General features: G+C 40.2%; 1 protein-coding gene across 1 annotated transcript; it reads left to right on the forward strand.

Annotated features, from left to right (window-relative positions):
* Window positions 1-1335: 1335 nt before the first annotated feature.
* Window positions 1336-25235, forward strand: LOC121614706 (choline transporter-like protein 5-A). Its single transcript, XM_041948717.1, has 22 exons — window positions 1336-1444; window positions 5473-5521; window positions 7096-7169; window positions 9076-9160; window positions 11841-11925; window positions 13751-13879; window positions 14120-14180; window positions 16712-16835; window positions 16933-17016; window positions 17667-17779; window positions 18028-18159; window positions 19417-19516; window positions 19647-19739; window positions 19962-20049; window positions 21029-21297; window positions 21448-21542; window positions 21657-21760; window positions 21868-21941; window positions 22608-22678; window positions 22890-22978; window positions 23207-23291; window positions 24551-25235. Exons 1-22 carry the CDS (start codon window positions 1357-1359, stop codon window positions 24646-24648), a joined length of 2190 nt encoding a protein of 729 aa, XP_041804651.1. The 5' UTR covers window positions 1336-1356; the 3' UTR covers window positions 24649-25235.
* The last annotated feature ends 2738 nt before the right edge of the window (window positions 25236-27973 follow it).

The following is a 27973-nucleotide window of genomic DNA, read 5'->3' on the forward strand; positions in this document are numbered from 1 at the left end:
TCTAGGTTCTTTTGTGACCTCCTGGATGAGTTGTCGTCGCACTCTTGGAGTAATCTTAGTTGGTCAACCACTCCTGGGAAGGTTTGCCACTGTTCCCAGTTTTCTCCATTTGTGGATAATGGCTCTGAGAGTGGTTCACTGGAGCCCCAGGGCCTTGGAAATGGCTTTGTAACCTTTTCCAGACTGATAGATTTCAGTCACTTTTGTTCTCATTTCTTCTTGAATTTCTTTGGATCGTGGCATGATGCGTTTGTTCTTGAGATTTTGTAGCCTACTTCACTTTGTCTAACAGATTCTATTTAAGTGATTTCTTGATTCAACAAAGGTGGTGGCAATCAGGTTTGGGTGTGGCCTGTGAAATTGAACTCAGCTTTCCCAAAACTGTGGTTAGTCACAGTTACTTTGTGATTTAACAAGGGGGGGCAATTACTTTTTCACATAGGGTCAGATAGGTTTGTATTTCCCCCCCCCCCCCCCCCCCCCCCCCCCCTTGGTAAACAAAATCATCATTTAGAAACTACATTTTATATATCCTTGGGTTGTCTCTGTGTGATATTAAAATTGGTTTGATGAACTGAAACCTTTGCGAGTGATAAATATGCAAAAAACACAGAAATCAGGAAGGGGGCAAATTTTTTTCACAGCACTGTAGAGGTGTTACGTGAACAAATGAATGTTCATGTGTCATATGTTGGAAATCTCTTACACTAAAGAGAAATACATGCATTTTTGCGATGAAACATGGACAACAGTCTTTTGAAAATCTTTGTGCCAAAGATCAGTTAAAACGTGCTCTACATTCAGATTATCTAAACGTATGTAAGAGCAGAGTTTCTAATAAACATTCAGATTTTTATGTATAACATGTAATAATCAAAATAGTCTTCAGCCATGAGTGAACAATCTGATCAGTACTTTCTACATTGCCAGCATGCAGCCTTGCCTCTAACCGTGGCTCAATATTAGATTAGGAAAACAAGAAATGAAGACTGTAGTGGATGAACACCGCTGAGTGTATTACTCCACTTGTACCTGCAGGGGGCAGTAGTGCAGAGCTAATCAAACGTCAAGGCTGAGCTGATTTGGGAGAGACAGTAGACACGGTAAACCTTGATGTTGAAGTGATTTCCTGGCTACTAATTAAAATCACAGGTGCTGGGTGCTACCAGCACTAATGTATCTGTGTAATCATAATAAGCCATGATGATGATGGAAGTAAGTCCCGTTTGAGCAGCCTCGAGGAGAGGAGTGGGACGGGGTAAGGATATTACCTGAGGATGAGCACTACAAACTACTTAAACTGTCAGCTGCCTCTTCATTCAGCTTTCCCTTTGTCCGCCAGCAGCACCGCGCGTCATGGCGCCCCAGCGGTACATCCCGAGCAGCTCAGCCGCGATTCAGAGCGAGACAGCCGCTGGAGCGGCGCCGCGGGGTCCCTTCTACGGTGAGTGAAGGAGGACTTCTGACAGCTGCACAGGAGCACATTGCAAATGAGCGAGCAAAATCGAAACATGTTAGCAGCAGATTTGTGCCAATTTGGTGTTTTTGGAGACACGCCTTGCTTATTTATAAAACTTGAATCTTGATTTGAACCTCAAAAATGTTATCTCCTCAGTGAAATGGCCATGTATGGATGCAGAAAGCAAGTTTACCTTTTACAAGAATATCAAGAACATAAAAATGCAAGTCTTCCACAAAGAAGAAATCTGTATTTAAATCAAAATAAATAAGTACATAAATAAACTTGTTGTGCTATGTACTACTTTACTATTACTACTAGTATTGTACTAATTGACACTTTCTGTAAAGTTTAATTTAGTCTTGACTGACATGATGTGGTCTTCAGATGACATGGTTTCAGTTTTTGACCTGCACCTGTAGGAAACTGTGGATGGGTAGTTTAAAAATAACCAATAACTACAATGCCAACAAAGGTGTTGGTGCTTTGTACTGAGCAGTCTGTGGCTATTTTGGTCAGCTAATCTTTATCCTTTATCTTTATCCTAAAGATTAGCTGAGTATTACTGTTTACTAATACCATCAGCTGACTTCAGGTCTGTTTATTTCAGCAAGGCTGCATCTCACTCAGCCTGTCTTGTTGTACACTGCCTACTTCCCATCAGTTTGACTTATCAACCAAAGCTTTGTTTTCATTTTCATTTATTTCTACATTATTAGTGATAATGTCCTACTTTCTCTCCTCTCTGTGAAGTTGGCATGTGAGCCTGAGGGTATGGAAGCAGGACAGTGACTGTAAATTCTGGGATTGAAAATAAATTTTGTCCTTGAAAACAAAACCTGAACTGAAAACATAGACAGTGGCAATGAAGCACTTGTGTGTGTTGGTGGGAGAGTTTGGCAAAATGGAACAAAAAAGTGGATGTCCTTTCTTGTAAGATCTGGTTAAACTCAACACATTTTCACATACACAGTCAGGTATGTGTTAGGAGCACTGGGATCAGGTATACACTAAAGTTACAGAGGTGCAATCAACTGGCTGTGTACACAGGGAGAAATGCCGATAAACAGACACAGGCAGGACATTCCTCCTGCAAATAGTTTTTATTTTTTAGTGCATTTTATTTAATGTCTAATGTCACAAGCTCAATTCAGATCAGGGAAAGCCTTAGAAACCTCTGCAACCTCACTGTTACATTGGCGACAATGGCCTGTGCAAATGCTGTGGCCAGTAATTTTTATATTGGAGGTGTGGTTATTAGCAAATATCAGAGTTATTGATATGAAGAAAAATTATTAATGGGAATGAATGATTAATAGGCACCATCCTGGTACCAGGGACTCATAACTGAACCATGGATGCAGTCTCACACTGGGGTGTTCACTTTAAATGTAAATATTTCAGGACCATTTTACATTTATAAGGTGAACAGTGAAGGGTTGAGTCCGAGCACTGAGCATCACAAGCAGCTGTTATCGCAACGCATATGCACAAATAATCACAGACAACTGCTCCTTCAAAGGACAACAGAGTTTATTTAACTTGAGCTGCACCGATCAGCAATCTTCACCCAATAAATATGCACTGTCCAACTGTAACTACACAGCAAGCAGCTGTAAGCACAAGCAACTACAAACAAGCCTAAAGACAGAAAGTAAGCATGTGGTGTCTGAGAGAGAGAGCGATGGGCAGGAGGAGAGAGTGAAGAAGGCTAGATGGCAGACATGAACACATGAGAATTCAAGATGGATTTCCCTTTACTCCTCTCTATCTAAGACATACCCAATGTAAATTGAAAGCTGTTCTTGAACCGGTTGGAGTACATGCATGGTGTTGGTCTCTTTTGAAAGGTAACACTCTGAACTTCAAGCAGTTAGAATCACTGTAGTTCTGTACTTAATGCCAGTAGCACTGCCAGTGGTGCCAGTACTGGACAGTCTGTGGGTGCATCTCATTTCTCTTAATTGTCGTGTCCTCACTCCTCGATCCTAGCTCGAATTTCATGGCTGTCATGGTCTAAATTTGTTAAGAATTGCTGATTTACATTTTAAGTCACATGTTATGTACAAATATATAAATAGCTTATCAGCAGGGTTGTACAGAGTTGCAGTGCAATAGTTACACATTCTGATAAATTAATCAGACACTCTTGCACAAGTGAAAGCAAATGACTTAGGGCTAATTGGTTCAGTCAAGTCAAATGTATTTGTGCAGCACATTTCATACAATTTAAACTCAGTGTGTTTCACAAGCAAGACATAAACAAAAAACAGAACATTGACCAACTTTAGATCATGGGTACAGTTAGGAGAGTGTGAGATGATTTGAGAGTTCTGGTCTCTAACTGGTCAGAGACGTATTTAAGAGCAACACTCTCTCCCACTCTGGGAACACTCTCCTGTAACTGTGATATGTGAGAAATGCCAACACCTAGTATATTGGCACATTCTTAGTATACAGCATGTTATGTTATCAGGCCCAGCAGCTTTATTCATATTCAGCATATTCTCTGCAGGATTCTTCTCACATCGACTGTGCATACTAACAGTCAGTATTGTTCTGGTGGTGTTGTATGCTTCCTTGTCACCTGAATGAGAGGCAGATTTTTGGGCTTTGGACAGAGCCTTAACATCTCCATTCATTCAGACTTGTGGTTGGAGAATGATTTTATTGTTCTTGTGAGTCATCAACACAATTGCTGATGTGTGATGTCACTGATGATGTGTATTCCTCAAGGCTAATGTGGTTCTCTTGGGTGACAGTATATCTGAACATGTGCCAGTCAGTGGAGCTGTAACTTCATCTGGCCAGAGGCAGGGAAATATAATCTGATTGACATAAATGGGGAGGGCTTTGTCACCCCCAGAAATGTTAGAGTAAACATGGGTCAGGCTCTTGCTCCCCTTGTTGTGGACATGTTGTGGAATTTGGGTAAAACAGTTCTCAGGTTTGTTTGATTAAAATCACCATCAAGCGACTGCTGATATTTAATTAATATTTGTTTTAATTAGCATCTGTAAGCATGTAAACAGTAAGAACAAAAAATGGTGAATTCTCTTGGCAGATACAACGGTTCACATCTTAACTAAAAAAAAGTGCCATCTGTCCTTCCACTGACAATGTTTGTGGTACAAGCATCGCCACATGCACTGCTTTTGTCCAGCTGGTCTGTCTTGGTGGTCGAAAGAGGTTGTGGGCAGTAATCATCTCAAAGTCTGCTGCACTTAATAGAAATTGTTACGCTTCAAGTGTTTTTCTGTCATAGGTAATAAAGGTGAAAAAATAACAAATGAAAACAAAAATGTGGCAGAGTTTGAGGGAGCTGCTGGCTGCTTCATCGGCACATGCCAACATCACCATGGTATGTTGGTTGCTATCAACACTGTTACAGTATTCTGTACAGTGTCTTGCGGCTGGTCCTCCAAACTGCTGCTGCTTACTGGAGTGCAGAGACCAGATCTTGCTAGCTCTATCAGCTGTCAGCACAATCTGCTGTTATTCCTCCTAATGCTGAATAAGTCAAAGTTGGCCACTGCGATAATCAGACAGCCATGGGCAGACTGCGTGGTAAAGTATATGTGGTGATCGCTGGATCATAGTGCTTCGTGCCTGTACACCCACTGCTCGTCCTGCTTCTTGCTTCCCCTGTGTCTGAGCATGTACAGTGACTGTGTTCCTCTGGATCCATCATCTTCACATGATTGAATTTGGACGGATAAATAAGTCCACTTACGAGCTTCACACCTAGCAGGTGAAACAGGTTAGAACTCAGGCAGTCTTCTACCAAACAAACAACACATGAATATCACATGCTTTAAATGTGAAATAAGCAAGCGGATAATACTTTTGATTATCTCTATTGATCTCTTGCCTGACTGGGACCATTTGACTATGACCAACCTCATAACCAACCACACACACTAAAGCCACTGTAAGTATTTTTCTCTCCTCAGGCATTGATTTGATTTGGTTTGGCTTAAACCCATTAAAGCCTTTTTTTTTTATTCTTCCAGGAGAACCACACAAGTTTGATCCTTCCTTCAGAGGACCAGTCCACCGAAGGTAACTCCCTACTTCCTTCTTTACATATAAAGCAGAAGAGATGCATTAGTCTTGGTCTAAAGTATTCTGTCCAAAATTTTGTTCAGTCCACTCTACAATGAGCAAAAAACACTGTCTTCAATAATATTTCAAATCAAATCAAGTTTTACTGTCACATATACAGTCATATAGAGTACACAAAGAGAAATTCTTAGGTGCTCCAGAACAAATCTAACAAAATAAGAACAGAAATATATAAAATACAGTAAAAACTGATAGTGGCACAATGACCAATATCATCAGTAATGATTTTCAATGTTGAGTGTGCATTTCAGAAAAATAAGCAATACAACTGGCATAGGGGAAGAAACTCCCCCTCCCCCTCTCTGTCTTGGCCATCAGGTAGCGGTTTTGCCTCAACAGAGAGAAGAGTATGTTGTTGGGGTGATAAAGGTATTTTATGATTCCCACAGCCCATGTTCTGCAACTCCTGGTGTAAATGTCTTGTAGGGCTGAGAGTTGTCTAATGGTGTGTTCTGCTGACTGCACCACCCTCTGCTGAGTCATGCAGTCCCTCTTAGCGCTGTTCCCAAATTATGCGGTAATGGTACCTGTCAGTACACTGTCTATTGTGCAGGTATACAAAGTCTTAAGCGCAATGATGAGTCCTCTGTGATGCAGACAGCAAGGTAACTGAAGCTGTCCACCATCTCCACCATCGGGACCCCATTGATCATGATGGGGTGTTATTTCTTCTCCTGTTTCTTCCCAAAGTCCACTAACAGCTCCATAGTCTTGCTGATATGCACAGAAGGTTATTTTGCTTTCCAGTTATGCCTTATTTCCATTATGGGCGATCAGGCCCACCAGAACTGTGTCATCAGCAAATTCAATCATGGTAGTGGAGTCAGATGTGGCTACACAGGCATGGGAGTGTGTGTCCAGACTCGCCACCACCTTGCCTGATCCCTTTCATAGGCCCACCCCGTCCACATAGCATCTAGTACGGCCCCACACCGGCAGTACTGCAGGGGGCTCCAGAGTAGTGGTCAGCTGGCTTCTTAGATAGTACACTGAAGAGAGAATGATCAATCAATCAATCAATCAATCAAAATTTATTTATACAGCACTTTACAACACTCAAGGTGACCAAAGTGCTTTCCAGTTAAAAGCAAACTAAAATTAGAAATGAAAAACAGATTAAAAGATAGCAACAATAGAACACATATCAGGGAAATAAAAAAAGAGATTAAATGCAATGATGAAAGGCCACTCCTCGCTGCAGCTGCAATCAGTTGATTCAGGAACAGGTGTGTCTCCAGCTTGTCAGAATACGCAGAAACAGGGTAACAAATGCTCCACTAGGTGGAGCCAGAGATGCAGGGCATGACACACTTCTCTGAACACTGCAGTGTTTCTCTCATGATGATTTTCAACTGCAGTCAAAGTTGTACCAAAACATACTAAATCTGTATCTGCTACACACAGTAGCTACAAGGCAGAATAGTAGTCACGAATCCAAAAGATACAAGACAAGAATGAAGTTTTTTTCTTGCTGGTGTGAATAACAATGTGTTCCTTCTCTGTCTCTTTAGAAGCTGCACAGATGTCTTATGTTGTTTGATCTTCATCATTGTCATCCTCTCATATATGGCCCTGGGAATAGTGGGTAAGTCTAGACACATCTTTGATCACTTCGATCAGATTGTTCTTGCAGTGCATTCTCTAGTAAATAAACGGGCCCTACGCACATTCTTTGCTGTTTCTTCTTGATCTCTTTAACACCATTATACTATGTGTATAAATGTCTTAGCATGCACTCAAAGACAGGGTAGGTCGTGTATTTTAGAAGCATTATTATTTAAGTCTCTGTGCATCCCAACAGCAATCAATTAATCAAATGCTCTGACAAAAAATAAGAAAAGAATCTGGTATTAATTGCTGTTTCAGGCCTGCAATCAGTAATTCCAATCATTTAATTTAACCCCAATGAAATGAGTGTCTGTGTGTGTGTGTGTGTGTGTGTGTGTGTCTGTCTGTCTGTCTGTGTCTGTGTGTGTGTGTGTGTGTGTGTCTGTCTGTCTGTCTGTCTGTCTGTCTGTGTGTGTGTGTCTGTGTGTGTGTCTGTCTGTGTGTGTGTGCGTGTGTCTGTCTGTCTGTCTGCGTTTGGTGTGTCTGTCTGTGTGTGTGTCTGTCTGTCTGTCTGCGTTTGGTGTGTCTGTGTGTGTGTGTGTGTGTGTCTGTCTGTCTGTCTGTGTCTGTGTGTGTGTGTGTGTGTGTGTCTGTGTGTGTGTCTGTGTGTGTGTGTGTGTGTGTGTGTGTGTGTCTGTCTGTCTGTCTGTCTGTCTGTCTGTCTGTGTGTGTGTGTGTGCGTGTGTCTGTCTGTCTGTCTGCGTTTGGTGTGTCTGCGTGTGTGTGTCTGTGTGTGTGTGTGTGTGTCTGTGTGTGTGTCTGTCTGTGTGTGTGTGTGTGTGTGTGTGTCTGTGTGTGTGTGTGTGTGTGTGTGTGTCTGTCTGTCTGTCTGTCTGTCTGTCTGTGTGTGTGTGCGTGTGTCTGTCTGTCTGTCTGCGTTTGGTGTGTCTGCGTGTGTGTGTCTGTGTGTGTGTGTACTACCCATCATGTTGTGGGGACACAGTCACACTGTGGGGACTTGCCTTCCCTTTGGGGCTACTGGTGACATCATCCCACTAAGAGGACATGAATCCACTAATTCTGCTTTACACACAGCCATGCATGCACTAACTACACTAGCATTTACTCCTGAGTGAACATGTACTGTATGTGAAATTGGTAAGAGAATGGACACAGATGTAAATAGATTGCCATACGCACTCACAAGCGCACGCATACTGTTACACAATCAGACCTTCCAGCTCACGACTTCAGCCTCACTCTCTCATCAATATTCCTGTGTGTACCTTATACTTAGCCCCCATTTCTTTTCTGTCTCGTCCCTCCTTCCTTTCATCTGTGCCACACATACTCACACATACAAAATAGACACAATGTCTCTCAGTCTTCCCATTGTCATTATTTCGTCCACCATTTTATTACACTGTAGATATATGAATATTTCAACAATGAGAGGAATTGCTAGTTGTCTGTAAAAGGCAAAGATGCTGCAGGGGAACATCACTAAGAAGCCACTTTTCCATACTGCAAAACATGTACATGCACAACATGCTGACAGTTTTGTGTGTGAAAAGGCATTGTTATTCATGTTATTGCTGCTGTTCATAGTAGCAAGACGTTCAGTTTGTGACAGTTTGAAAAAATGCAATGAGGCACTTTTAATCCAAATCTCTTTATATGCTCTTTGTCTAAGACAATTTTTGAGCTAGTTTGTGTGTAGAAATGTGTTATTGTTTCAGCGTTGGCAGCTTTTCACACCCTTAAATTTCAAATAATATGCATCATAAATACATATTCATTAATATTGCTGTAACAACTGGGTCTAAACCTAGTCTTTAACCTGTAGAATTGCATATAGGATCCTATAATGCTTCCTGTTTCTCTGTTTAATGATATGTCTTGTCTGTCTGTCCATCTATGTGGCTGTCTCTTTGGCTGTCCAGCCTGGTTACATGGAGACCCCAAGAAGGTGCTCCATCCAACAGACAGCTATGGCCAGTTTTGTGGTCAGAAGGGGACTTCCAATGCGTAAGTCACTTTATCACACTGAAACTGTCCCTCTAACACCCTACAGCGGTGTAAGAGGTCATACAACATTAATGCCATTAAAAACCTTACTCCTATTACTTCACCTGTAGTAATGATCAAATTGTCCTAATTCAGTGCTTACAGACAGACAAGAGAGTCTTTGGTATGTTGCATACTCGTGTTGACAGGATTGTATTGTATATGGAATACTGCTTAAATCTAAACCAACTTTTAGGTATAAGTTGTAAAGATATTCTATGTAACTGAGTGATATTTGCGTCAGTAAACTACACAACTAACTCATTAGAATAGGGTAAGATTTAAATGTAGGTTTCACAGATTTTTGGAAAAGAATGACTTTCAGTGGGGGCCACAGAGGAATCTCCATTCCATTAGCGAGGGACCAGTTACTGGCTGATCTTGAATTACAGCTGAAAAGTGGGTGCAAGCAGTTTCTTTGGTCAGAGCCAATATCATACTGCAGTGCTCTTCTACTGGTGTCCCTGGGGCTGGGTCCAGATGCGAGGCAATTTTTACTGGCATTTCGAGCAGTTATGCTTTAAACATTTTGTCATTGTATCACAGTTATCCTTTTCCTCCCACCACACTGTGCCAAATGTTCTCTGTTTGTCCCGGGCCAGTAAAAGACATCATTCTTGGCTTGCACATGCTCTGCTCTCTGCTTTTACCTTTGCAGGCGCTCTTCTTGATGTAGCTGTTGTCCTGTTTTTTCCAGCAAGCTAGCCTGGTTAGTCTTTATTCTTTGAAACAAATGAAAAGGTGACTCAGAAAACTGGCAGTTCTGTGCAAAGCCTGTCTGTTTACTCTGCAACGACTGCGTATCACTGTGTAAAGAATACAACTTGAGAACTAATTTAAAACAACCCATGCTAACCTTGATGCCACTGTCTCACTGGGCTCTGATGCACTCAACCACATGATTTTGGGTCTAATCTCATATTATGAGCACAGATGTTGCACCTTGTTCTGGACTTTTACAGAGCAAGAGAGAGCTACATCAGCATCACCATGAGTGACAGGGATATTAATCATAAAGAGAAAGCCATTTCCAGATGCGGAACATGTCAAGGAGTGTACGTTTGCATCAATTGAAGAGGTGGTTACAGATGAGAAACCCCGAAACAGGGTGATTGATTCACTCAAGAAAATCCATCCATTATCAGACTGATCAGGCTCCACAGCGAAGATTAAGACAATACCATATCTACCAAACCCTTTTATGTCACTGCTTGCTTTTGCACACAAAACAGTCCATTGGCTCTGTCACGGCAATTATTTTCAGTTGCAGTTTCATCTAAACTGCATGAAAAAAGATCTAGACCAAAAATGCAGACTTCAGAAGATCCAGGTCCTGAATTAGAACACATTTACAAACAGTTTTGATACCTATGCGTCTTGTCTCTTGTCTCTTCCTGGTTCTGATGCTCAGCATAGTCCCTGATCCCATTTGATTCTCCATGTGACTGGTCCAAAAAATAAAATCTAGTTCATAGACTGCAGGAGAGAGAAATGGGTGTGTGTCTTCAAGATTCAGAGGATTCAGTGTGATGTGTGACTGACCCCTGAAAACATAATAAGGAAAGCAGACTGCACTGCCATCTACTGGTGATTGCTTGTTGCTACATGCTGAAGCATTTTGCTCTTTCTTTTTAAAATATTCATATTATACGTACAGTAAGTGTCACAGCAGGCCCTTTTTGTCCTGGATTTGTCTTGATTGTGTACGTGTGGGATTTTCAGTGACTAACACTATGGTCCAACCTCTCACCCATTTACTTTCACTGGATTACTTTGACACTAACAAAAAACTGGAATGGTAGATGTCCTGGCAAGTTCTAGAGTTTTATGGAGCGTCTTTTCATCGTTATAAGTATATTTATGGATATTTGTTGGCAATGAACAGCAGAGATAATGATAATGATAAGTCACACTGATTCTGAAAACATGCCTGTAAAATGTCTTTGTATTCAGATTTGACTGAGTTATGACTCAGAGTTAAATATTTGATGCAAACTGCAGTGATTGAGCACTAAATGTTTTACAGTGCCTTAACTGCCTCTATGATGTGTGTATCTTAGCTGCTGGTGCAGCTCCAACAGTTCACCATGTTAATAAGCTGGCTAAATCATCACATAAACTACAATAACTGACTTCCCCTTAATTTCAGAACACTGGCATGCACTTGTCTCTCTGCTTCTACAGGACACCTGTGTCTTATACATCTGTGGCTGTTCAGTAGACAGTATTTACTAAATTAATACTGACACAGTTACAACACAAAATACACTCTAATGACAAAAAATGACTGTCTAGAAAACTGAATTCTGTGTAAAAGTGAAATTAAATTTAGAGGACTCGGTTGCCACCAGCAAGTATTTCAGAAGTTAACAGTGTGATACGGACAACAAACACGTCTACATTTTTACACAACAGGTGGTCAGCCAACTATGTTTACATGTGCTTCTACCCTGCTTTTGACATAAAGCAATGATCTTTACCCTCTGCTCCAGGGGTTGATCAGAGGCATTCTGGGACATGTAGGAAATCAAACTGAAAAGAAGCAGATGTTGCAGACTAAAGTGTGAAATGACAATATTTAAATGCAAAATAGCTCCTGACTTGTGTGTGTGTGTGATTTAACATTAATGCTTTTTTGCAGGAAGAAACCCATCCTTTTCTATTTCAACATGTTGAAATGTACCAACCCAGCTATTCTCATCAACCTACAGTGTCCCACAACTCAGGTACTCTATTAACAACTAGTCATTCATATCTGCTCCAGTAACGCAGGATCAGTTTATCAAGGTCACATCTGTTACAGCTGATCTATCATGTCAGCTTAACCTAAAGAGTATTAAATGAGGACAGAGAGGACGAGCCTACTCACTTATTTTAAAAGCTGTGGTACAACACAGTTTTTTCAGAGATGTATTGAATGTATCATACCCTATACTAACAAAAGTGGCACAGTGCTCATTTTCATCACTGAAAGCAGATGGCTGTTTATTAGCCATTTGAAAATGTCTATTGGTATGGTAATTAAGGAGTAATAGTAGTAGTGATAGTAGTGATAAACTAGTGTGTGATCCACATTAATTCAGTAATAAGCATTAACAGTTATTAGTTGTCCGTTGCGACGAATATGTCTTTATGTCTGTCTATGGGTTTTACAAGTATTTAACCTATGACAAGTATTAAAAGAGCTTGTGACTAAATCTTATAACTGTCTTTACAGTCAACATGATGCTACTGTAAACTGTTGAGGCAAAGTAATGTGATATGACTGGGGGGGTATTTGTTTGTGTCCCTGGAGGAAATATGTGCAATAATCAACAGTTAAAGAAGCTAATGCGAATTAAAGACACTGTGTAAACGTTGGTGTGCAAACTCTGCCATCACTATTTCTTGCCTGCTATTAGGTACAACATCAATGGGACAATAGACTTCAAGATCTAGCACTCAGATAACTGGACTTCACTTCCAAAGCAGCAGCTCTGACACACCCCCTCAGCCATGGCTGCAGTCACACCACTCAACAGAAAAATGCTAAAAAAGCTTCAAAATGGCCAAAACAGTCTTTTCAGCTCCTGAAATGCTTCTAAAAATGTACTAGTTTTCTTTGTCTTCAGTGATATTGAACTGCATTACCGTTGGGTTTTGGACTGTTGGTCTGACAGAACAGTAAAGACAGCACCTTGAACATTTTTCCAAAGTTTTCTGACATTGTACAAGAAAAGATTAAATAAATAAGTGAATGAATAACAGTTGCTTGTTGCAGCCCTTGCAAGTTTTAAGATGTCTTTGCAAAATTGTCAGAGAGCTGTTTACAATGTAGACGAGTGAATTTAGACAAAGTATAACATCCAGTAGAATTCATTGGAAAGTTGTTTTGTTATGTTGTTTTTTGTTAGTTATTAACAGTCTGATCTACAGATGACTGAAGAGATGAGACATCAAACAGCAAAGGTTCTTTGCATTCATTTACTTACTGTTGATGTATGTGCCATTGTTATTCATTAAATACCCACTTTTAAAAAAGATATTTTGTCTGTCCAATACATGTTATCAGCTATATAACAAGTGTACACCACAACATCAATGATTATTGCTTTAGACAATATTTTAACTAGTATTATTCTTTATAGTCATTGTTTGTTTTGTACACCCTCCAGGAGGCAGCAGTATTGAACCAGAATTGTGGGTAGTTGCTTCACTCAACTGTTGAAGAATACGCTGCAGTAGTAGTTGGGTGGAGGCAGTCTCTGATTGTTTGCAATGCAAGAGGTGCAGTGCAAGGCTAAAGAAAGAAATGGCTGTTTGAATAAGTACAGTGTTTACTCAAGAAACACTGAGTCTGTTATAGTTAAGCGGAGAGGAGAGGAGCACAGGCAAACTACAGTCAGGTCCAACAATTACTGTCCAGTTATTTAATTCATTAAAGCACTAATTGTTAGTTAATGCTTATTACGGAATTAACTGTTTTTAATTAATTAATCCTTATTTTAAAGTGTTAAATATATCTTCACTAAATAAATGAATAATGTACTCTCTGTATCAATATTCTTCCAGATGTGTGTATCAAAGTGCCCAGACAAGTTTGCCACCTACACTGAGATGCAACTGCAACACAAACTCAGCAAGAGTCACTGGGAATATTACAGACAGTTCTGTAAGCCTGGCTTTAATAACCCTGGCAAGGTACCAATAGTGATATATGGAATACATTTATTATTATTTATTGTGTGGTTTGATAAGCTGTGGTTAAATAAAGCCAATAATTTACAGCATAGAGTACAGTATTACAACATTGTGAGTCAAGTCCTGTTTAAAATGTAAATGGACACAAACTAGATGTAGCCAAAGACTGAAGAGTGTCCATGTATATTGACATGATTATTCTACATATTATCCTACCCCTCTTGTCTCTGCTTCTTTCAGCCAGTATCTCAGGTTCTACGAGATGAGGACTGTCCCTCCATGATTGTGCCTAGTAGACCATGTAAGGATGAGACACCTCTCCCCAAAATTTCAACTCATTATGTCTGTGTGTAAGTTTAAATGTAGGCCATTGAAGTCCTCACTTTACAAAATTGGTGCATGTGTGTGTCAGTTTTCCAGTGATGTTGACCAGACTTCGTCACTCTGAAGTTTTCATCCTGCAAACGGTTCAACAAAGTGTGCAGTTAAAATAACAATCCCCAATCACCAACATTCACTGCTGTGTCCTGAGATGGATTTTCAGGCCTCCCCAAACCTCTCTGACATTGTTCCCCTGAAGGCGCTCCTCCAGCTTCCTCCTGTAGCTGTGTTTGCCTCTCCTGATTTGCCTTTTCAGCTCCCTCTGCACCCTCCCCATTTTTTGTTTTTGGGAAACACATACCTTTTTCTGTACCTGTACCTGTTTTCCTCAAAGAAGTTAATGTAGTCTGTGATACAGGTTTTTAAACTGCTGATGTCCTTCCTGTATTGACTCCACAACACCTCCCAGTCAGTGGTGTCAAAGCAGCCCCTCAGTGCCATACTGGTCCTGACATGGATTTTCTGCTGCCCCGCCACGGACCAGATTCCGACTGGATCGGTCCAAATTATGTTTCTCTTAACTGTATCACTTTTATCTTAAGAATTAAGTCTTAGAAGTATTAGAAGGAGTCTACGTGGTTAGACCGTGTCCCTGAACTACCTTTTTCTCTCAATTCTATTGGTGCTTTGTCATCTGGGTTTTCCCCTGGCTTTCCCCTGGCATCTGTATCTATTGGGATCTGGTGTTTTTATTGGTGTCTGGGCAGTCCTTGGGTCATTTTTAAAAAATAGAACAAAACAGAGTGCCAAGCAAAACAGAGAGATCAAAAAGCACCCTGATAGAAAAATGACTCATTACAGAAATAAGATCCCTTAGGTAAACAGAGATATGATTCACAGGTATGACTCACTAGGTAAACAGAAGTGACTCACTAACAGAGATAAGTGTTAGTAGACTCTAGTAGACTCTATTTACGAAGGATCCTCTCATGCACCTGTCTTCCCCAAGCTCCTGAGCACAGAGCAGACAAGAGCAATCTCGCCCTCAGATTGATACTACAGTCTCCTCAGACCATCTGCTCACATATCATGTTGACAGGGAGGTTGTGGTTAGAACATCCCAGCAGGAGGAGGGTTGAAGACCTGTAAGCTTTTTTGTGACAGTTGAAGGGAAGCATCGGCGATGAGGAGGAGGGACTCGGGGTGCGATGTCTGCAGCTGTGCAACTACAATTTGTAAGAGCTTGCAGGCTGCCGCAGCCTCGGCCAACATTATCACAATGACATGCAAGAACTTCCTCAGGAGGTAATATGACCAAATGCTAACTCCTAGCAGCTCAATGTCTCTAGTGCTGCTTTGCTCCTTAACACTGATGTACCCCCAGGTTACACGGTCTGGACCGGGGCATCTGTGATGGAGCAGAGCTGGTTTCTTTGATTTGGCACCCTGGTGCAGCCAGTGGTCCTCAGCCAGGTGCTGGGCATCTGATATATCTCTGCTCAGCTGGGACTGTGGCAGTGATAGGGCACATTAATGATACAACATAGGGCTGAGACTGTATCCACACATTCTGAGGCTAGACAGAAGGAACATAATCACATTAAGCAACCATTGAAATGTTGTGGTTATCCAGAGTGGGCATTCATCAAAACAGACATGAAACACAGGTGTATTTAAACCTGTGAACACAATAAGACAACATCTGGTCCATCCAGTGGAATAGAGTTCCAAGAATGTCAAGAGCAATGTGATATATGCGGACAAGTGCAGTGAGGAGTGTAAGGACCAATATAAAACTAAACAGCTGCTGAATCTATGCATGTCTCAAGACAGGCGAGAACACTCCTCGGAACAAGACCCAGCAGTTTTCACACATTTACAACAAAAGAAACATAGTTTTGATGACCATGAGGTAGAAATCCCAGACAGAGAAGAGACAGGTGGTTTGAAAGAGGGCTCAAGGAGGCCATCAATGTCAAAGTGGAGCAGCACTCATTAAACAGAGGAGGGGGTTCGAGACACCACCTGTCATCAGTTTATGATGATGAGCCAACTTGCTCCACCTCACAAGGGAAGGGAGGGGCACTACCACAAGCTGTTGGAATTATAATTTCCTCAGGCAAGCACATTCCAGTGACATGGTTTTTACATCTCAGATCGTGCGCTGATCATGTGGCTTCTTTATGTGTATTTTTGTGTATTACTTGCTTTCACTTTACAGCTGAGAGAGGTGTTTCGATGAACACCAAAACATTTTGATGATTGTTTTTTTAATTGCCCAGTGTCTTAAGAAATGAGTGTACATATATTGATAGATAGATATATCCTCAAAATAGTCAAACATTAGGTAGTCAGACAGTGGAATATTATTTGTTTAAAGTGCAAATGGACATTCATATCAGGTCTCAAAATGTCATGTTTCCTTTATATTCACTATAATTCACTATACTGAATAACATAAACATAATGTGTGTGTGTGTGTGTGTGTGTGTGTGTGTGTGTGTGTGTCAGTTTTCCAGAGATGTCTACCAGACTTCATCACTCTGAATGGGACTGTGACTATAGCTAATAGAACCAATTTTAAAGATGATCGAGAAGTGACGCGCAATGTTACTGAACTCCAACATGCAGCAAAGTACTGTAACTTCTTTTTCTTAAATCTATTATTTCCATGTCTTTCTTTTGCTGCTGAACCTCAGAACCCTGCATGACCCTCATTTCTCTTCATGCAGGGGGTTAACTGCACGACTGGACACTGAGGAGCATGGCAAGAAGATAGTGGAAGATTATGCCAACTCATGGGCATGGATACTCGTGTAAATACAGAAACAGCGCTTACCATTTTGCCAACACTGTTCATCAGAGTGGTGTTTGACATGACTTACATACAAGGATCAGTAGCAATTGTGCTTATATCTACTATCCAGAGGTTTTAAAACTTTCTGAGTAGTAGATTCTAAGTTGTAACCCCTTACTTTACATAATTTCTGAATAATATCCAGAGTAAATGTTCTTGATTTGTCATCCAGTGATGTTCAAATGTTATTCCATTAAACATCTCTCTCACAGTGCCTCACAAGTGTGTCACTAGTTACAAGTTGTAATCCTTGAAGCTCCTATGCCAAACATTCAGAAAATCCTTCTTATTAATGACACTGATGGCCGTTAAATGAACTGCAGTCAGCATCCTGTTGGTCATGCTTGCGCTCTATCTGCAGGCAAGCATCACTCTGGGCATTGGCCAAAACAGTAATGTGAGATATGGTACATGAGGCTGAATGCTGACATGAACACTGAAAAATAAATTACAATCGTAACTACAATAATAGCAGTTTAAACCACAACATCACAATATATTTCACATTCATGACAGTAATGTTTGTTTGGACTTTGGGTGTTGTCTTGGAATATGTGTTGTGGTGGGTGCCACTTTTAATTCTTTCTTGTACCTGTGCATGTGTTACAGAGGTCTGCTGTTATCCTTGGCTGTTAGTCTGGTCTTCATCCTGTTGCTGAGGTTCACAGCTGGGTTGCTGCTGTGGACTACCATCGTCACCATTATACTGCTGCTGGCATACGGTATGTACACCGAGCTTTGAATCTTGGGTGTGTGATAATCTGTCTCCAGAATTTAGCTCCTCTTCTACTCCTCAGGTACAATGAAGGTGACAGCAGTGATTTGACAAGAACAACTCTTGGACTTCAACTCAATTATGTCATGCAGCAACCAAAGAAACACTGGGAAAAGCAATGGGAGTGTTTCAGAAACCTATTTGCTTCTTCAAATGAGTAATTGAACGTGTATGTGTGTTTGTATGTGTTTCCAGGCATGTGGTGCTGCTCCGTTGAGTTGTCCCAGCTCAGGCACAGAGCAGGCTCTGATGTTGCCATTGTAGAAGTCGGCCTGCAGACCGACCTGCAGGTGTATCTACAGCTCACACAGACATGGATCATATTAAGTAAGTCTTTCTGTTTTGTGGCATGTCACAGGAAATCTGTAATTAGAATCTAGATTCTTACTTTTGGAAATTTAGTGTCAGTGTAACATTGAAAAGGCCATGAAAAGGTCGACTTCACATCACTCAGGTAGCACTTTCAAGAAAATCCATCTTCCTTTAAAGTACTCAAGAGAAGTGTATGTGCTCTGTCTTGGACAGATCGTGCAGCAATCCCAATCTAGGAATGGATTAGCATATTTGTATCACTCTAGTCACCTGATATTGTTACTCGTTAAAATACATTTTCTTGGTGTCGTACAACCTACCTTCCTGCATTCCTCCATGCATTTCCACTTCAACTGAGATGATGGATAGGACTAAATGCAGAGAGGGACAGAAGTTCAGAAGTACATACACACACAGCAACAATAGACATTTCTAAAATAAAATTGGAGTGTTTTGCCATTTCTTTTCCTTATAATATTGGCTATCAGTCAAAATGGTAAATGGACTGTATTTCTATAGTGCTTTTCTAATCTGACGACCACTCAAAGTGCTTTTACATTCACTCTTTTAAACACATTCATACAATGGCGATGCCACCTGCTCATAACAAGCTTTAAATCATTCACACACACTCACACACCGATGGCACAGCACTAGGGGCAATTTGGGGTTCAGTGTTTTGCTCAAGGCTACCTCAACATGAAGACTGCTTAGGCCAGGGATTAAACCACCGATCTGATAAGTGGACGACTGCTCTACCTCCTGAGCCTCAACAAAGACAATGTTTAAATTTCAATCGGACAAAATCATCCATTTTATACAAACATCAGACTACTAAAATATTGAATCCTTAACAAATTATCAGACAGTTGAATATTCTGCTTTATTCATGTATCATGCCTCAGTTGTCATTTCCACCAACAGTGCAAGATTTTTTAATTTAATTTTATTCACTTTATTGATCCCAAACTGGGAAATTATTCTCTGCATTTCACCCATCACTGTAAACACACACATGCACATGCAACATGCAGTGAACACACAGGAACAGTGGGCTGCCGCATCAGGCGCCCGGGGAGCTTAGGTGCCTTGCTCAAGGGCACATCAGCCCAAATTTCTCTGCCAGTCCGGTGGGGGGAATCGAACCAGTTGATCATAAAACTCTGCTGTATCTCTGCTGCTTTCCTTTGTAATTCAGATTAAGATGGGAAACTATGTACCTACCTTGCCTCTGAAAATATAAACCGCATAAATGTTGTTTGTGTTTGTCAGTGGTATCTCTGGGAGTGACAGAGGCTTCCATCTTGTTGATGTTGATCTTTCTAAGAAGAAGAGTCCAAGTGGCTATCGCCCTGCTTAGAGAGGCAAGCAAGTATGAACTCTACACAGAAAGAGAAAATCACTAAAATGAGATGAATGAATGTCCTTCAAATTATGGGTTAAAAAAACTTTGCTATATAATGAGCTGCTTTCCTGGCACTATGATTTCTCTGTTGTTGCAGAGCCATTGGTCACATCATGTCCACGCTATTCTTTCCAGTCATTACCTTTCTCTTGTTGACTGTTTGCATCTTCTACTGGGTGATTACAGCTGTGTATCCTTCAGAGTGGCCACAAGCAACAGCAGGAATAATGGGAGGAGCAACACATTTTGTGTCAGCTTTTTGTAGTTCAGAGCTGAGAGATTCATGCACTTATGTTACAAATGTTCATTTTTTGAACCTCTTTGGTATCCAGACGGTAGAAAATGAATTTTCTATTTTATCTGCTTCTAACCAGCTTGTTAGATGAGTCTTTAATTTGCACTGTGAAATCAGTTACCTAGCATCCTCAGGTGAAGCCATCTACAAAGTTACGTCTCCTGATGTGGGCTGCCCCTATGCCAACAGCACTTGCAAACCTGAGGTACAGTATATATTATTATTATATTTCTTTGTCTTTCTGCTTTTTGAAGTCATAAAATGTCACACATGATATTTACAAGTGTATCGACTAAGGTCCTTTAGGGGCACATGCGCAATCACACACCAATGGCATTTCCAATATCAGGAGCAATATGGGGTTCAATATCTTGTTACAGAGTGGTTGCAGGGTGGATACTGCATACTGCGTTCGTCAGTAGTGAGTAGTAGGTGTTCTGAATACAGCCAGAGAGACAGACAGGTGAAATAAGGAGAGAAAAGGTAAGAGGAGAAATGCAACTAACTGAAGTGAGAATTGAGCAGTGAGGAAAAAAACAAAACAGATTTGACTAATTAGTTCTCCTGCCTGTGCTAATTAGAAACAGTTTAGTCAGTGTATGTCCGTAGTGTAGTACTTCCACTCCTCCACCTCTGAAAGCTAGCAAACAAATCTCGTCAGGCAGAGCCAGACACAATGAAATATACAAATGGGGATGGTGCACCATTTCATTTATCTTCAAAGGCATTCATAGCATTGCACTTCACATGAAAACTGACAGAAGTCAGAACTGCCTGAAAAATATAAAAACAGAGCAACTCCAGAACACACATGACCAGTTTTTGTGTAATTGTGATGAATTTGTCATCTCTCTACTGTCTGTTACCCAGTAAAGGCATGAAATGGCCAGAAAATAATGAAAATATGTACAGAAAAAAATTCTTTGTTGTACTCTATTTCAGTTCTTATCACAGTTCTTGTACTCTGTATCAAGTTATATCACATCTTGTTGAACTTGAAATTAAGGTTTAATTCAAAGTAAATGCACATTGCAAAAAAACAAAAACAAACACACAACACATAACCAATATGTTTTAAAACATACATTCTGTATTAAAATATATCAGAAATTAAAAAATAAAATTAATATTGCACAAACCATGTAAACAACTCTTCTCTGTTTTCCCCCTCACGTCACCGTCAGACCTTTAACAGAACCAACGTCTCCACGGTAGCACAGTGTCAGGGTTCTCAGTGTCTGTTTGCCTTCTATGGTGGGGAGACGTTCTACCACCGCTACCTCTTCCTGCTGCAGCTGTCCAACCTGTTGGTCTTCCTCTGGCTGGTCAACTTCAGCTTGGCCCTGGAGCAGTGTACCCTGGCTGGGACATTTGCTAGTTACTACTGGGCCAAGAGGAAGCCTCAAGATATACCACCGTGTCCACTCTTTTCATCATTCAGCAGGGCTATCAGGTCAGGGAACTCTTAGAAGACCAAGCCTGGGATTCATCATTTTGCAAAGGATATGCAAGCCATGTAAAATTGGTCTTGTTTCATCTTTCATCCCAAGTTAATAATGTAAGGTAATACATAACAGACAGTCTTGTGTATAACAATCTTCAGGTATCACACAGGCTCTTTGGCATTTGGAGCACTAATTCTTTCAGTTGTCCAACTGGTCCGGATCATACTGGAATACCTGGAGCAGAAATTAAATGGTACACACACACACACACACACACACACCACACTAACGCATACACACTTCCTCTCGACTCCTATAATTACCACCATTATCACTATACTGATCTTGTACATGTTTATCCCTATAGGTGTTAACAACAGCCTGTCCAGGTTCATAATGCATTGTCTGAAATGCTGTTTCTGGTGTTTGGAGAAATTAATTCGCTATATGAACCGTAATGCTTATATCATGGTGAGTTGGGTAATGTAGTGCTTTTTAGCATGAGTAGTATGAATAGTAACTAGCAAACTGTTACTGTGATCGCTGTGGTTTATGTCTTCTGGTGTCTTCTCCACCAGGTGGCGATCTACGGCAAGAACTTATGTACCTCAGCTAGAGAAGCCTTCTTTCTATTGATGAGGAATGTTGTCAGGTAAGAAGGCTCAAAACATTTCAGGCAAGTTTAGTGGTCCACTCATTCTTTTGGGGTCTTTTAAAGGCTCTGTTTTCCAATATTCTTATTCTGTCACAACAACTGTGAGGTGTTCTTTGTTTTAAGTTGTATGCATTTTTGGATTTATTTAGAGAACAAAAAGGTTCTCCAAAGTCTTATTTGGCTCAATAAGGTTCTTGCACTTGAAATGCAAACAAGAGGACCAAGAAGCAGGTTCTGCTTCTTTGTCATGTCACCACACGATGCACTGCTCAGTGACATTATAAATCCTTCTGTAGCAAAGGGATGACCCACCCTACTCTGCCTCTGACTGGCTAGTGCTTGTTGCCTTTGGTTGGGTTGGTTAGGCTAAGACAGCTGTTTTAGTCTTTATTAGAGAGGCTATTTATTATATTTAGTCCCCCTGAACTCACTTCCAATGTGTGAATAACGGTGTGTGAAATTCATCAACACTTCCAATGCCCTCTAACAGACTCCATAGACATGCAGAGGAGCCTACTCACAGAATACAGCATATAGCCAGTCAGTTGGGGCAAGTTAACTTTTTCTCTTGCTGTGACTGTCAGCAACACACTGGCACTCTGTTTTGAACCTGCCTGTATAAGATAAGTGGCAAGGCTCAACTTTCTGACTCTGTGTCCATAGGGTCACAGTTCTGGACAGAGTGACTGACTTTCTGTTGTTTCTGGGCAAAGTGCTGATAGCAGGAGGAGTTGGTAAGTGACATTGTAAAGCAGAAGCCTTACATTGGTCGAGCCACTTTCATGTTCATGTTACACATTACACTATCCGATGGGGTGTTTTAGCCACAACTGATTTTTGAAAATAGTTATATGTTTCAGAAAAATACGTAGCAATCAGAGAACATATAGGCAGCAAGATCACTCTCTCTCTCTGTGTGTGTGTGTGTTTGTTTGTTTGTTTCAGGTGTTGTTGCATTCTTCTTCTTCACCAGAAAGATCCCTGTTATCCAAGAGGACGTGCCCAATCTCAACTACTACTGGGTCCCCATACTGGTCAGGGTCACAAACACACTCACAGACACATACTCATCCTACTGCCAAGCATGCACTTGCGTAGTTAAAATCTTTTGGCCTTATTGTTCTGCTCGCCTATAAAATAACAATCATTGTTCAGTTGATTATGATTGATTATGTCAGACATCTTGTGTCTTTCCTGCCATGTATAGTCATCAATCTGCAGCCCTACTGCAGCTTTTTGAATCCCTGTGTTTTTTACATCAGACGGTGGTGATAGGTGCCTACCTGATTGCTCATGGATTCTTCAGCGTCTATGCCATATGTGTTGATACACTCTTCCTCTGCTTCTGTAAGTGCAACATGATTGATTTTAGAATGGGGTTCTCCATACTGAAAACAAACTGGTTTAACAGTCTCCAGTGGTCATATGGCCCAAAGTTCATAAAAACCAATAGTACATTATTATGTTTTAAATTATTTGTTTTTAAGTTAGATTTACGATTAATTCACATTTAGTTTTTACTCAGTAAGAATGACAATTATTCTTAACATACAGCATAGTCAGCAAGTAAACTTAATCTAATTTTTTAGAAATTCATATCTGCCAGAATGATCAGATGTGCAATAATATCTGTACTGATATTGTGCACAATCAACTGTATGAGGTTCTATATAGTAAGCCACTGAATTGATGGTTGATGCTTTTTATGTCAAATATCACCCCTTCTCACAGCCAAAACTTTGTCAGATCAGAATGCACAGGGGTAATGTAGTACGTACATACATACAGCTTGAATTAGTGCCACATACTCTCTGTGACAGTGGTATCTCTGTCTAGTATACATTATCCTTCAGTATCAAAAGTAATCAAGTGATTGTTGTCTGTGCATCCAACAGGAACATTATTAATACTCAGAATTTCCCATCAACATGATTCTTCTGTCCTTGGAACACTCACACTCTCTTTGATCAATTCATATACTGATAAACTAATTTGCCATGTGATTAAATTGTAGAGATACAGACAAAAAAAAAAAAATTAATTGTCAAACTGTTTTTCATTAAAACTGTCCCAAAACATGGATGATACCCCTGAAGCACTAGTATGCATTTCTGAGAGGCTTAACTTATCCTGAAAGAAACAATGGGTTTAATTGGGTTACCTGAAGGTATTCTTAAAGCTTTAGATAAATGCATTTTTCCAAGAGTACAGTATTTCAACCATGTCAAGGCTCAGTTCCAGCAAGTCTTAAATTTGGAAAAAATGTCTAAGGGCCGCACTGATTTGAATGAATCCTGTTGTCTTTAATCAAATGATCATCTTTTTATTTTAATGTGGCTGGCTAACTGGCTTTTTTCTGTCTTTTTGTCCCTACTCACCCTGGTATCCTCCGGCTCTATTTACCATCCATACATCTTAATTTAACCTTCATCCTCAAACTTGAATTCCATCCTTGGCTCACTCTATCTCATCATACCCATTCATCTACACATTTATCATGCATCGCTAATATCAATTTACTTTCCATCGACCCATCATTCATCCATATGTGCTTTTCTTCCCATGCTTCCCCTTGATGCATCCATCCATTTTACCGGTCCAACTAGGTGATGACTTGGAGAGGAATGATGGTAGTTCAGAAAAACCTTTCCTCATGTCCCCAGAGCTGCACAGAATTCTGGGAAAATCCAGTCAGTTGCATTGATATCCTGTCCTCCAATCTACTGTATCAGCAGACAGTCTTGTCAGGCTTTATCAATCTGTGTGAGACAAACAATCCTGGAAAGACATCACCGAGCCAACGCCAAGAGACGTCAAGGTCCCACACACAAACATATACAATGACACCCTGATGCGCCAATGCAGCAGGGTCCTTAGAAGTAAGCTCACAAGTGAGAAGAACATTGCTTTGCATTAAGATTCACTGTATGAAAAAAAAACCTTTTTATATGCTGTGTGTTTTGACTGAATATTAAATAAAACTTAAAAGTTTGTAAAAGTTTTGAGGTGTAAGGGACTGTAGAGGCTCAAACGATAATTGTGATTAAAATCCTTCACTTTGTCCCACAGTATTTGGGTGATCCCAATTTCAAAAAAAGGTGGAAAACTGTATAAAATATAAATAAAAACAGAATGCAAACATTCGCACATCAACTATGTTTATCAACAAAATCTTTCCAAAGTGAGCCCGTAACGAAAAGATGATTTTCTTTTTCAATGTAAAGCCAAGGTTTGTTTTGAGATACAGTTTCAAACAATTGACACTACCTGGATAACGCCCTGTTAATTTTTATAGGATGGATTGATTGATTTTGTATTTGTAATATGTTTTTTTTTATTATCATTATTTGTAAAGGTGATTCAAATGCAATGTTTATTCATTAATTAAAAAACTATTAAAAATGTTCCAGAATTTAGTTGTGATGATTACTGACAGTTGTCCATGGATATGTATTTGGGCACTGCATTTTCAAATTTTTTTTGTTTGAATATGGAAATATGTTCCAGGCTGGATTGTACATGGACTGTATTTATATAAGGCTTTTCTAGTCTGACAAGCACTCCAAGTGCTTTTACAGCACAAGTCTCCATTCATCCATTCACACACGTTCACACGATGGCTGTTAATCAGTGACACAGGAAGAATCTCTATGCAGAACAGTTAAATTTTAGACTCTTTACAAAGCTCCGGAAACGCTCCACTGAGTAGTTATCTAAAGTTTTCTGTAGTTATCTGAACCAGGACATGTTTCATCTGAAAGCGATAGCAACAACTCCTAAACTTTGTCCTGGATAAACCTCAAATCATCAAACGCTAAAATGCATGTTTAATTACTTAAAGGCTGTTAACACTGTTACAAGTTAACATCATCCAATTGCATACAAGCTAGCTTCAAATTTGGGCATTTTAGTCTTTCTTGTTAAAGCAATGAAATTGTCACTGCCACTGATACTGCTTGCGAACACAACTCAATTCAATTCAGTTTTATTTATATAGCGCCAAATCACAACTGAAGTTGTCTCAGGACACTTTACATATAGAGCAGGTATAGACCAAACTCTTTATCTACAGAGACCCAACAATTCCCTCATGAGCAAGCACTTGGCGACAGTGGAGAGGAAGAACTTCCTTTTGGCAGGCAGAAACCTCAAGCAGAACATGGTTTTGGATGGGTGGCCATCTGCTTCGACCAGTTGGGTGGGTGAGAGAGAGAGAGAGACAGAGAGAGAGAGACAGAGATATAGAGAGAGGTTCAGGGTTTGACAGAAATTACAGTTTTGGCACATGTAATAGATTTAAAGGTATACAAAGTACATATGGCATGGTGTATGCCGATGTGATATATTTATGTATGTGATGTATTAACATATTAATAGCAGATAGTATATGAACTTAGTACGGCACTAATGATCTAATAATAATGGTAGCATAGCTAATAACAATCAAAGTTGCAGTGGATGTCCAGCAGTTGAACTCAGTAGTCCAGGTTCAGCCGCTCTCCCTATGGACCTGTGAGACGAGAAAGCACAAAGACTCCTGGGAAGAAGCCGAGTCAGTAACATGCCTTGATAGGACAGGAACATATACAGATGGAGAGGAAGTCCCTCTGCAGCCTAATCCTAGTCCCTCTGCAGCCTAGCTAGGGTTCGAAGAGGGTTTTCTTGTGGAGGTAGGTCATGCACAGTCTCGTTGATTCCAATAACTGGAAGTCGATCAATAGATGGTGTTGTCTTTAATGCTTTACCCATTGAGGCAAAACATGAAGGCATATGTGTAAAAATGTCTAAAACACACATCCCACACAAAAATAGCAGAGCAAAAACTGATAACCACGTGTGAACCCTCTTTCATGTTTTCATGGATAGACAACAACAATCTAGAGCCAATGCCAAAGTAAATTACATTCAACAAAGTGAATGTAATCTCCATTTTGTTCACTTGGATGAAAAAAGTCCTCCAAGTGTAACAAACTGTGTTTTTCTTTTTCTTTTTTGGAATACAATCTGAACACAAATTACAATTTATTTCCACTGAAGGAGGCAGTGGGCACACAATGCGTCCTAGGTGTCAGTAAAAAAAGCCATGAGAAACAACTACATTGCACTTTTTGCATACAAAAGGAGCAAGTACGCAATACTTTTGATCAGCACTGCATAGGGTTTTGATTTAATAATTTGCAGTTACCATACATAACATCTTTCCACCAGGACTAAATTGTGAAGTTTGGCCATGCTAGTTGTTGGCTTAAATGATCTCCAAAATGTTTAATGTTATTGGCAATCATTTTCAGCAGCTGTGGGTTGATCTTGGTAATGTCACCGGGTCTTTTGGGTCCAAACAGATTATTCTTGTTTCATTGCATAAATGTAAAATTACAATCCTCGCACCAACTACATATTTTTCAACAGTGACACAGGTGAAAGGTTACTTGTGTTGGTAAATATGGCCAACAAAAAATTGCATTTAGATTGTTAAGCTACTAAACTACTAATTACCTGTCCAGTAGAAAACAGGCACCTTCATAGTCACTCCAAAAACATTTGTCCCCCAGTGATTTCCATTTCGGAAAGGCCATGCCACTTATTCCTGTTCATACTTCATCTTCAGCTCCATCTTTGTTGATTTTTAGAAGCGGGGCATTTTTTCACCTTTTATATTCAAAATGCCACTTCATAGTAAACACTCAAAAGGCCCTGTCTAGAGCCAGTGCTTGGCTCATCTGTTCTGGGTTTCTGTAGAAAGATAGTGGAACAACATGGCGGCCTCCATGGAAGTAGACCTGCTCACTCTGTAGATATAAAGGGCTCATTCTAAGTTTACAAAAATACAGCTATTCTTAATTTCATGTGATTATGCACTAATGAAAATGTAATTTTTGAATACGGGTCCCAGGATTGGTCCCTCAGTAACAATAGAAAATTCTGTAAAGTACAGAAAAGGTGAGCAGCAATGTAGACACAATTTCACAGAAAACATCTATACAATATATTTCACAACACATTCCTCTGAGAATCAGTCTCTGTTTCAG

The sequence above is a fragment of the Chelmon rostratus genome, chromosome 12, assembly GCF_017976325.1.
Source record: "Chelmon rostratus isolate fCheRos1 chromosome 12, fCheRos1.pri, whole genome shotgun sequence".
In the NCBI taxonomy this organism is placed as follows: Eukaryota; Metazoa; Chordata; class Actinopteri; order Chaetodontiformes; family Chaetodontidae; genus Chelmon; species Chelmon rostratus.

Bases quoted from the DNA above. Each gene is read 5' to 3' on its own strand.
- LOC121614706 (XM_041948717.1), top strand. From the start codon at position 1,357: ATGGCGCCCCAGCGGTACATCCCGAGCAGCTCAGCCGCGATTCAGAGC. The intron at 11,926-13,750 runs GTACTCTATTAA...ATATTCTTCCAG, and splicing joins TACAGTGTCCCACAACTCAG to ATGTGTGTATCAAAGTGCCC. The intron at 21,942-22,607 runs GTAAGAAGGCTC...CTGTGTCCATAG, and splicing joins TTGATGAGGAATGTTGTCAG to GGTCACAGTTCTGGACAGAG.